Genomic DNA, 12610 nt, shown 5'->3' on the forward strand with positions numbered 1-12610 from the left:
TTTGTGCAGCTTCCTTTGGAGTCACAAAAGGCTTTATAAAACTTTTTAGACTTATACAGTAGTACTGCCCAAGACCTGTAAACAGACTTAAACGTATAAAATCAGCCTGCTTCCCCTTAAATAACAGAGCAATTAAAATACCAGAAAATGTCTTGTTATCCAGTTTTTCATAGTCATGCTCTAACTTAATATTCATTCATATCTTGGTGTCCCTTACACTTCTGAATGGGAAGTTGAGTGGTTGGAAAAGCAGTGATTCATGGGAAATTCTTGTGGTGTCCATTGTGTTTTTCACATACAGGGATCACTGTGGCATACCACTGATTTTACCACAATTCACAATCCTCCTCCTCCTGCATCTCTCCTCATGGCAATCTGCTGCCGTGACAACCACAGGGGACACAGCTGACCATATGATGAGCTGACCCTTGCTTTCACTGGAGAAGCATTCCTGCTGATACACACAGGCACACTCACATGTAGGAGCACACTCTTTGACAGGGAAGCACAGATCCAGACACGCTCTGACATGTACACACACACACATGTGGGAACACACACACAAACGGTACTCATCCACTTTGCCCTGCCATGTCACAGCGCAGCCCAGGTGGGCGTCTCTCAGTTGTGCCAGGTCCACAGGCTATCATGCTTTGTGATTGGTTCATCTCTTCTAGAGCTCTGTGCTCATTGGTTGTAGGCTTTTGTAGTTTGTCTCTGTGGAGATGTTGTGCTTTCAAGTTTCATCTTGTACCATGCAGCCTCTCTCCCTCCAAATGTGCAGTAACATTTCATTTAAATCTATAGGCTGCACACATTAACTTACTCACAAACACTGCACCATTGTTTCCATGAGCCTTTTTTTCTTCTACGTGCTGATGGAACTCATCATGCATATTGCAAGGATTAATCCTCTTAATCTCATGAAGTGCTAGGGTGGACTCCATATTCCACTTTTTTTGGCTGCATGTCAGTGTGCGTACTGTATGTGTTAATGTGTATTTCTAAGTGAATCTGTACAAGCATGACAGTGTGCCAAATTCTTCTACATCAAATCTAAGACTGTTTTCAGTGTCATGACAGATGCATGAGTAAGCTAGAGACTTGCTCCCCCTCAGAGGCTCTGCCATCTTCCATGCTCTGTGGTTCTCAATAAGCCAAGATGCATTTGTCTCATAGTGTTGATTTATAGGCAATCTAAATGGTCATATTTTGCAGACCTCCATTAGGTTGCCCATACAAACGATATGAAGATTTATTATACACTAAAAGGTTGACACATACTCCTCCTTGTTTTTCTTCTTTTTTTTTTTTTGTTCACTTTGTGAAATATCAAATTTTTGTGGCTTTTAGAAGCTCTCTTCTTGCATGTGTATTGTATAAAACTTAAACATAATACAACATAAATGGTGGATGTACTATGAGAATAGTGTTCTTACACAATAGAATGTAGCCTAACTGTGGTCTTACCGTTTGTTCAAATTCAGAGCTTGCTGTGTATATTTTTCTGAGTTGTTTAACCTGGATATATAGACATTGAGTGGCATTCTTCTACAGTGGGGCAGATAAATAACCACTTTGGGTATTACAGCAAACCAAGCAGGACTCCTCCATTCTCTGGGAAATGATTCGTCTGTCTTTAATCTCTTAATTCTACTGGAGTGCAAGAAAAAGTAACATATCTGCACTCTCCCTCTCTTTGTCTGCCCTTTGCCTCCCATTCCTTTATTTCTCTCTCAGCTTCTATAACAGTCCCCCTCACCTACTGCTGCTTATCCTTCACTAAACCTCTCACCTCCTACACAACACTGCAATTTTCCTTCCTTTACTTGATCCTTCCACTTTGATCCCTTTTACTTCAGTGTTTGTTTTTGCTCCTACACATGATTTCTTCTCCTCTTATAATTTCACCCCCACCTCTGCCACTTCTTCGATTTTTTTTTTTCCCCCCTCTTGTGTCAAACCAATTTTCAATTTTTTCTCCACAGGGATGTGAGGCGTCTGGTAGTGGCCATGTCAAGAGCCAGACTGGGTCTGTACATCTTTGCCCGGGTGTCACTGTTCCAGAACTGCTTCGAGCTGACTCCAGCCTTCAACCAGCTCACAGCCAGACCTCTGCAGCTGCATATCAGACCGCATGAGTACTACAGCCAGGAACAGCCTGTAAGTAAACACACATGCATGCACACCAGTTTCTTGAAGCACAATAATCTTCTACTCTGTTGAATGTGGATGATTATGAGGTTCTCAAGCTCCAGATTTGTAGACAAGAACCAAGCTTACTCATGCCACTGCTGCCACAGGCCCCTGACTCTGTCTAATCCTACCTCTATATTCTGAATGGCATCTTCATCCTCACTGGTCCTAAGCCTTACTGCAGCTTTACCCATAGGCCCTGATCCGTTAACGGCCATCTGCAGGCATGGGAAACACGGCCTGGCTATAATTAACCCCCGAAGGTCAGAAAGCGAAACCACTCTCCCAAATCCCGCCAGGCCAGCATGAGATGACTGTTGTCTGGTCACTGTGTCTCACTGACTGGCGTGTGTGGCAACAGGGGTGTCTAAAATACCCCATAGCCTGTGACACTTCCTCTGACTCTAGAGTGTTGATCCCCATGAGGGACAGCTCTTTTGGGCACACACATGTGGCCCCTGCTTAGCCCGTCTATCTGGAGCCAGTAAACCCCTGCTGCGTACACGCAGATGCAGAGTAAAAGTCAGATTTTGTCTGGCAAACACTGGACCAGAACTGTCACAGGATACCTAACAATGCTGATACAGAGGCATTTATAAAAAATAAAGGACAACACTGCTGCTTAATGCTCCATATGGATATATACATATTTACAGCACGATGAGAGAGGACTGAACAGATGTCAAATGTGATGTCTGCTCACTCAATCACTTAGCACATTAACACAGTGATGTTTGTACGGACAGTTTTACAGCAATAAAATCACACAGTTAAGTTTTAAAGTACTGAGTCCATCAGTGCATTCACCTCGACATGATGCCCAAAGGGCCGATGTGAGCATCACCCCTGTGTTTAGGAGGTAACAGCCCAGCAGATTAAATATTCTGCTCACCTAACTCCTCAGTTTAGGCTGGAAGACTCTGTCTGCATACTAATTTGATCAAATTACAAACTCTGCATCCTCGACTCCTTTTGATAGTACGTGAGCAGAGATTGCTGGAGGCAGCAACCGAGAAATTTGCTTTCACATAGCAAGTGAATTGTAATTTCCCTGAACATTTTGCCTCAGATCAATAGTTTAGCAGGTGGTGCCTGAAAAAACGACCGCTAACAAGACAGATATATTACTTCGTCATTCCTCTCGCACCACAACATGGATTCGAAACAATCTTTCTCTAACTGATAAATTTTTGTTTCTTCTCCTCAGAGAGATGCTTCAGGACAGCCAGACCAAATCCTCAAGAACATGCCAGAGATGGCCAACCTGGTGTATAATATGTACATGCACATGATCCAGACCTCCCAGAAGTACAGACAGGTAAGAATGTTTGTTAAATACAATAATGATATAATACTGTATCACGGTAATGTCAGCTTCTCTTCTATGATACACCTGAAACCATTTAAAACTGGTACTTTTGCTATGTGGTGTACACACACACAAATCTCTGTTTAAGTTCTTATAAGTCATGTTACATTAAGCAGTCACGCGCTCTCCCTGGTCACTATCTTGGTATTATGTGACCCTTATTCTTTCAACAGAGTAAATGGGTCAGATACAAAAGAACTGTTGCAGTTGTGTATGTGGAGAAAAGAATTAACAAGCCATAAGCCAAGCATATCAAATGTGGAGCTTGAGTGACTTTTCAACTGTATATTCAGTGTCACATATTGTATTCTGTGTTCACTTAAAGAGGATTATAGCATGGTAGAGAGGCAAAAAAGACTATTAAGGGAGAGAGACCTATTTGCTCTGATGGTATCTAAAGATCATTGCCCTCAACATGGAATATATCCCAGCAGAATGCACATAGGTTTGATATTTTGTTCCAGAACATTGAAAATAAACGTGGAAATACACTAATTCTGCATTTTGAATATTTTCCTTTCTCTCCTTAGCAGCAACAGCAGAAACTGGCTCAGCCTCCACAACAAACCAAGACAGATGCTGTTGTGGAGAAAGAGCCAGCTAGAACTGGGGACCTGCAGGAAGAAACCCCCATGGAGCAGGAAAACCCAGAAGGAGAGGTAAGCTCAGTGCCAAACTCTGAGGACACCAGTGAGAAGGAAGAAAATCAAGATGCAGTGGGCCATGCTAAGATGCCAGAGCATCCAGGAAGAGACAGCGACAGCGATGGAGAGGACAGCGAGGAAGAGAAAGCAAAATAGAGCATCCTCAGATGGGACTACTGTCAAATTAAGGGGCTCAGTTATTAAGGGGACCAAGGACTGTCCCTTAAGAAAAGATTAGTATGGAGTAAGTGATTCTGACTTTGTTTTTCACTGAAAGGAGATCCTCATGATAATAATGCTTCATTTTGTAGAAAATTTGATTTTGTAACCATCAGTACTTTTATATTAAAAAATGGAAACCCTTCATTGTCTGTGACATGATTTACTATATGTGCACCCACCACAGCTTATAATACTCTTTAAGAGACTGTAATTTATATATCTCTCTCCCACGCACATGCTGACAGACAAATACATTGTATAGTCAATATGTTTAAGCCTTGTCAAAATCTCTATCATGATACTTCAGCCATTCATCTGTTTCCCTCCTCTGCTTTAAGCACAACTCAAATCTGATTGGCCCAGGCTATACCAGCTCCACAAGCTGCAACTAAGCTGCATTTGTAGGTCAGTCACTTCACCCAGGGGCCAGTGTGCATGCTAGAGGATTTCATCTTGCCCTCTGGATGTACACAGTCACTCAACCAGCAAGCCTTACACCCTCTGCCATTCATAACTTTGCGTGGAGTAGTCAGTACAGTGCTCCGCAGAAGTGATCGCATCAGCTGGGTCAGGGTTAGGGTTGAGGTTTAACGACTAAATTTAAGGAAACAAACAACCATTCAGAAGCCAAGTTCCAACCAGGACTAGTCTAGGTAATTCTAATATAAATCCACTCAAACTGGAGAGGTTAACACAGTCCACAGCCCTGCAGACAAAAACACAGACCGGAAATTCATTCATTATCATGCACCAGAGGTTGGTTGTTACATCATACCTCAGGCAAGCTGAGCGAACAGGTCAGCTGCACAGCTGCTCTCGCCTGGGCCAGTCTAAAGACCTGATGGAGAACCATGTGTTGATGGATGTGGAGAGACACATTTTCTGCATTCAGTCAAGTGTGGAGCCACATTATGTGTATTCTTCTATCTTGTGAGAGCAGGGCACTCGGGGTCGAGGTTAACATGAGTATTTTGGAGTAGTAGACTATGTCTTTCTGTTGGCTGAGGAAAGGATTAGAAAGAGAGGTTAGATAAGGGAGATTATGTCTGTCAGCTGAGGCTGCACCTATGATTTACTAACAAACGTTTTGGCATAGAGCCCATAAGACTGTGACCAATGCACCGTATCACATGATGATTCAATATTTCATAATTTATACTGTTTAAATGACCGTTGCTACAACAGACTTACTTACATGCAGCCATAACAGAAATGTACATGGTTTTCTGTCATACATATCTAATTAATCCTCTAAGAACCCATGACACCAAGCATACCTTTTCTTGAGTCATGTGAATGTCTGCATTGTGTAATACCCTCCCTCTGTGAAGCCTTCCAGTTACTAACTTTCTGTCTTCTCCCCGCTGGACTCCTGACAATTCAGTGGTACCTTGTTGTAGTAAATTAGAGCTAACTAGTGGGAAGTGGCCACTGCTCACACACGTCTCTGCAAGTCTCACACAGGATCTGGAAGACTGGAAGGAAAAGCTACAAACAAGAAGGAGCTCAGGAGCTGTCTCACTCCAGAACCTTTTCTCTGCAGAAGGTGAACATGTCTTTTATACTCACACGACAGGTATTCATTAGGTTAATAGCTACTTTGCAAAGCTCTCACTTCTAACTTTTGCTATGGGCTGATGTGTCACAGGGACTAACTGCATTAATGCACGTAGAATATCTGTATAACTGCAATGTACAAGAGCACAGATGGTATGTTACTGTTTTCTGTGTGCTGAGTAATCACCACATAAAAATGTCTTTTGTGCTGCAGATAAAATTGTTTACCACAGTTTTTGTTTTTTCAAAGCTTTTATAAAGATTAATAGTGATTATTAATCATTAAAAGGGGTTTGCAAATAGTTTAACGGTACATAAGCAAGACATAAGACGTGCAAGAGGAAGAATATTAGGGAAGTAGAGAGCATGAGAAGTGTTTCATTTGATGTCTGAGGAAACAGCAGAAGTCAAGGATCCACTTGTTATGGTTGTGTAATGTTATTGTGACCTTAAAATAATGAAGATTTAGTTGCTGACATGGTTAGTTTGGGGTTTTTTTTCTTTTTAAATTGAGGGCGTCTCCCAATAGCACGGGATCCACCATGGGACATGCTTGTGTTGAATGTGTAATTTATTGCCCAACCCTTCATGGCAGTAATGTCACAACAGGAAATTACACGCGCAAGAGTCAAGACAGTAGTGCCCAGAGGGGGCAAGGATCTGACCATTGTGTCATAAAGCTAACACAGACTCAGGGAATCAGTCTGACAGCACACAACACTTTCACACTCCAAAAACCATCAGTTGTACAATCTCAACTTCAAGGCTGAGCCTCAGGGCAGATTTTTCTGGTGGATTTTAACTAGCTTAATATTGCATTTCTTAGAAAAAGAAAATCTCACTGTAGGAAAATTCTCCACATTTGTTTGCCACTATACTTATGCATAAATCATAAGGTAGGGACAAGGCACACATTGTATGGCATTCTAATCAGCAGTTTTTCCTCACGAATAATACAACAGGCATTTTTTTACTGCTCAAAATAGCAGCACATCATACTCCTGGGTGCTGTTTAATATCAGCGTTGACAGGTGAATTAATGCTCATTACCAAAGTTATGCATGATCTGTGCTGATCTGCTATTAGTGGGTGACTAAGGTGCCAGCGCCGGTCCTCAACACTGTGTAAGTGGGCGGCCTGGTAGTTATTGCTTGAGGTTGCCAGCTTATCATGCTTTGTCAAGGCCACTGCCTAATCCTGACAAGTACATCCAGATCATCAACAGGGCACGTTTCAATCTGATAATCTCATCATCACTGAAGAGATGCGGTCGCTCGCACGAACACACACTGATGCTATCGTAGTTGCTGACACGCTGTCATTCACAATCAAAAGTGCTCTTTTCCTAGACTTCCTCCCAACTCCTAACTTATCGTTTTCAGTATTAGCTGTATGTCTGCTTAACTCAAGCCGAAGCATTTGGCTTTGCAAATCATGCTGATATTCACTTTGAATGCGATATCAACAACTCTCTTCTTGCTCTCTTTCTCCTAGACTAGAATGGCCGGTTGTGGCTCATGTTTCTGGTGCATCATCTGGTTGGTGGTTCTGCTGTGCATTGGCTGGCCCCTCAGCATCGCCTTAGGTGGTCTCTATGGCCTCATCAGCCCCCTCACCACCTGCCTCGGCCTGGACCGACTCTCCGATCTACTTCTGGAGGGGGCCAATCTGGGCCGGACCTGTGCCAATAACATGAGGCACAGCAAACCTTTGTGTTGAGATATGTCCTGAGTGACGAGGACCAGACAACTCAGGGGTCAGAGGCAAGATTGATGCTTTTCTACAGAGAAAAGGCTTCAATTTGAGGAGAACGGTTACAGTCTGATTTATTTGGAGACATCAGTGCAGTGAGAAACTCTATAGCAACTTATGTAACAAAAAGGTTCAGAAGGTCTGGAAAATGGATTCCTCTCATTTTGTTAACACGTAATTAACCGTAGATTTCAAATTTGTATGGGTTCGTCAGAAAGGAAATAGGCTTTGTGTTCATGGTCTGTGTTTCCTGTTTAATTCATGATGACACTGCATGGAGAAGATAAGCATGAAAAAGGCAATTTAACAATGGAAATGCTTAGACTTGTAAATGACTGTATGGAAACTTATAATGCGATTAAAACTGCTTTGAACTTGCCCTCTGTGTTTGTTTACTGATTTATTGTATACAGTATTTGACAGAAAATCCATTTAAGGTGAAGGTAAATGGAGAAATAGAAGTAGCTGCAGCAATGAACAGGTGAATTTCAAGTTTTCTTTAATACTTTCTTATTCCTATTTAGGGTCACAGGGGGTTGGAGCTTCTCCCAGCATGAGTTAAATGGAAGATGGTTTGTAGCCGAGTTCTAATCTGTTGGTTTGTTGGTAGGCTTATAGCTGTGCTCTGATTGGTTGATTTGCATTTGATCAGTGTATAGCTGATTACTTTTTGATTACTTTGGTCTATCAACTCTATGCTCTTGGCTGTCCTAAAATCTAAGCATGGAAGAAACTGTTGTAAACAATCACAAAGTTTACACAAACTGGTCCTTTAGTTGGTAAATTAATAGGAGTGGTATCTTGTCAGAAGTCAGTAGATTCAAAGTTTGAGTCCTCTAGAGAGCAAAAACACTAAGATGTTCTCAGACGAGTGATGTTACAGTTATGTTTTTATTTGATGGAAAAAGTCCAGAGATTTTCAGACAACAGGCTAAGAACTAAACTGACCAAACTAAAATAGTTACACTAAGTTGCTGAGTGCTTCTGTCAGCAGTTTGCAAACTATCTAAAAGCACTCAGAAATGAGTGTGAATTCCTGGCAGGCAAATAAAATATGGAACACCAACATCTCTTGCAAAAACTATAAAACTTTGAGATGCTGTCTAAAGTGCTGTGACCCAGTGGCTCAAAAACCTTCAAACACTCTTGTTTTTCACTCATTGTTTCTAATGATGTCTTATGAAGTGAGACTACAACTGGCTTTAGGCTAAACAAGTAAACTTGTTATTAAAGATTTATTTGAGGTTCTGCATTCAAGGTTTAGGCCTCTTTTTCCATCCCTTGAATGGAACCTTTGAAAGCAAACATCTTACGTAAAGATTGGAAAGTTTGGACAAAAATGCTCTGAAGAAGTCTGATCTTGTGGTTCAAAGTGCTGGATGGCTGCACTGAAGTTTTGACATTGTGGGTTCATGCCTGAGTAAGTTATTGAATTTTGAAAGGCAGCACCCAGAGGAAAGGGTGAAAAGTTCTCAGCGAAGACTTTTGAATGTGAAGGAGAACTGGGTCTGTGTACTATGTATAATTCATCTGAGACACTATTGGATAATGTGCCTTTTGAACATTTTGGGGTGCTTTTCTTTGTACCACTTCCACATTCCCATTATTGTAAATGCATAAAGACAAGAGCTGGTTGCACAGTAGTCCGAATGCAAATGGCACATTATCCAGTATACGTGATGAAGCTATTTCAGATAAACAGTACTTTGTACGTAGATAGAACTGGTAAAGTCATGAACAACACAGATACCCTGAAATGTGGGTTGGCTGGTTCACATCTCCAAGTGATAAAATACTTAAAAATTTACCCATTAAAGTAGATGATGGTTGAAAGGTGTCAAGTAAAAACCACAAATCTCCAAAATTGGTGATAATTAAATTTCCCTTTATGGATCAATTAAATTCTCCTACTTGGGTGAAGTAATCAATTTAAACACCAACTGAATTATCTGAAAAATGTATTGTCACCCCGCTGGAAACTTTTTGTAGCACATCATTTTGAAAATGCAAAGTTTCAAAAGAATGTGATGATATAAAAACAGCAGTTTATAGGTTACAGTAGCTACACGTCTAAGGTTTTTCAACCTTACAGCCTCGATGAAATTTTGGTGTTTTCAGTGCTAATACTGAGCTGCTTTTTCTTGCCTGTTGTTTTTCCATGCAATATCTCAAAGGGACATGAGGCTATGTTTAATTCCATTTCTGTAAGGCTAGTTGTTAGCTTCAATCCCTGTGATTCAACCCAGTGCGCTCTGAGCTATCATGACAAATAGGGGAAGTATCGCTTGTGCTTGACCAAGCATTTTAGAGGAATATCATGGTAAATTACCATTTTCATCTGGCGCATACTAATTTGATGACCTTAAGTCACCTTTCACTTCATTGCTGCTGTTGGGGTCAGTTTGGTTTACTTCAGTAGAGCTTAGTTCGGTTTTGAGGCCAGCGGTCATGTTGCTCATGGGACTTGATCTTTTATGAAAAAAGGGTTGCCTTCAAAGCTTTTTTTCTTTTAACTATCTGCTTTTTTTAAATTTTATTTTCTTGCAGTACTGACCTGTCGAGGCAGACCACCGCCCACCTACAGATCCGTTCTACTCAAGGTTTCTACTTCTTAAAAGGGAGTTTTTCATTGTCACCAAGTGATTGCTCATGGGAGAATGCTTGGTCTCCGTAAGTAATATTGTAAAGAGTGCGGTCAAGACCTGCTCTATATGAAGAGTGCCTTGAGATAACTTCTGTTGTGATATGGTGCTATATAAATAAAACTGACTTGACTTGACAGTAACTGGTGCAGTGGCAAGGAAAATAATCTTTACATGAAGTGGCAATGGTGTCAGAGGTTAAATGGAAAAGTTCACTTTAGCCTCATAGAATACAGGGACTGTTATGACTGAACCCTGAAGTAACGCATTGTATTCAGAAGTGTGATGTACTGCACTTAAATACAGTTTTAAAGTAACTGTACTTAACTGTAGAAATATTGTACCTGATGGTACAGCTGTAGAGACTGGCTATTGTGAATGTGTGTTTTAATCTGTAATTTACATTTTATTTTCTTATAAAAAAGTATCTGGTAGGAAAATTTCAAAAAATTTTGAAATTCTCTAATTCTTGTTTCAAGATACACACACAAATTTCACCGCCCATCATTTAAAGTATTTAATGTCACCTTAACCAACCCTTTTACTGAGTAAGATTTTGAATGAAGGGCTCGTAACAGAGTATTTTTTACATTGCTGTAGTGTTACCTTTATCTTTAAGTACATGATCTGCATACTTCTCCCAACAATGGAGATGTTTGTCCGTAGGTAAAAGTTTGTGGCCTTTCAGATTACCTTTGAATATTTCAAAATATCGAAGGCTGACTTTGGCCAGTCGACAGCAAACTTCACAGAAAGTTCTCTGCAAAGGTCTCCTTCGGCTGCAAAGTCCGACTGAAGCCCCTTTTTTTACTTTTATCTTGTAACACACTTTTGAGGCTGGTGGTGAGACGAACAGTAAAACATGAAACAGAGTTATGGTTCAAAAGAAATCCCAGAGGTGCAGAGTGGGTCATAAGGAGATGCAGTAGAGCAGCAACTGACAGGCACATTGGTGTACAAACTATTTAATGGGGGCAAAATGTGCAATACTTTAAGCAATACTGTATTTATCCCTAAGGGAAGATTTAGCTTCATAACAGCATCCCTTTAGCCAACAGGGTGGATGCATATTGCAATAAAAGCATCATATTGGAATTACTAATGTGTTATTGCTGTAGAGGTTCAATTAAACAGTTTGAATATATGCAAGACTATCAGAAAGTAAAAGCCTATTTAGCTGAACTTCTTCAAGGCAAAGTGTTTGGGTACTTTCCTATCAGTTTTGAGTGGAATCATGGGTTCTCAGCTACCACCAAAATAGCTCAGGATTCAATACTTAGGGACCCCTATGAAGACTTACCAAAATACTCTTGCTGAGCAGCCTACCTACAAATCTGGGTAGCTGTCTATTTTGTAGCTTATTCAAATTTGATTCATGAATATTTCATTTTCAATCCAAAGCGCTTTTTAACCTCATTTTCCACCCTTCACTGTTGACTGATGCACACATTGACAAAAACCTCACTCATTCTTTTAAATGCGACTTTTACTCTGAGACAAATTCCTTTGAAAAAAAAATGAGGTGGCCAATGCCCAAATGTGTATTGCAATATTTATGTGAGTGTCATATGAGACCTAGTTAGATTGCTTTTTTGTCTGCCCTGAGGATGGAAGCCCCTTGCCAAAAAAAAAGCCCGATTTTAATTCAACTTTCTCTGTTTTTCCTTCCAGAAGTCTTGTCGGAGGATACAGCAGGCGATACGCCTTGAAGCCAAGCTGACAGTGTCGTACTGAGAGGCTACAAAAGAGAGAAAGAGAGAGACAGAGAGAGAGAGAAGCAAGCTGGTATATTTTTCTGTGGGGTCTGAGACTGGCTATGGAAAAAGCCTGCTCCTACTGGCTGCAAGCAGACCTGGGAGGCAGGGAGAGGGGGGATAAGTATAGCCCTCCCATTTCAATTAACCACATACTGCTCTGTAATTTCACCCTCACACAAACACACAAGGTGAAGTGGGAACACTGGTAAATGGCTATGTGAGGAAATGTCAGTTTGCCAGGCCTCAGAATGGGCTGCCACTTCTCCAGTTCATAAGAGAAAGAGCTTTTCCTTGTCTCAAGTTTCCTGAACTTCTATGGGGGGTTGGGGGCCCAACAATTTAATAGTTTCAGTTACAGTTTAATAAGGTTAAGTGTTTTACAGGGCTGTAGCCACCACTGAGGACACTGAGCTCATATCCTCTATTTATCTGAGTTTCAGCAACATAGTCGTAAATGAATTCACATTCTAC

At 41.0% G+C, this 12610-nt stretch overlaps 1 protein-coding gene across 3 annotated transcripts in view; it reads left to right on the plus strand.

Annotated features, from left to right (window-relative positions):
- Nucleotides 1-8119, plus strand: part of aqr (aquarius intron-binding spliceosomal factor) — a 49886-nt gene extending 41767 nt beyond the window's left edge. The window contains exons 34-37 of one of the 3 annotated variants that reach the window (XM_087175841.1): nt 1989-2163; nt 3404-3514; nt 4096-6007; nt 7483-8119. In XM_087175841.1, the coding sequence (XP_087031967.1) occupies nt 1989-2163; nt 3404-3514; nt 4096-4365 (556 nt within the window). In that variant the 3' untranslated portion in view covers nt 4366-6007; nt 7483-8119. The remainder of the gene's footprint in view (nt 1-1988; nt 2164-3403; nt 3515-4095; nt 6008-7482) is intronic. The other 2 variants (XM_023413256.2, XM_023413257.2) reach the window with 2 other exon arrangements.
- Nucleotides 8120-12610: the final 4491 nt, after the last annotated feature.

Source organism: Seriola lalandi, unplaced genomic scaffold (genome assembly GCF_002814215.2).
Source record: "Seriola lalandi dorsalis isolate HSWRI2012SDOR001 ecotype SW California unplaced genomic scaffold, Sedor1 jcf7180002054508, whole genome shotgun sequence".
NCBI classification, from domain to species: domain Eukaryota; kingdom Metazoa; phylum Chordata; class Actinopteri; order Carangiformes; family Carangidae; genus Seriola; species Seriola lalandi.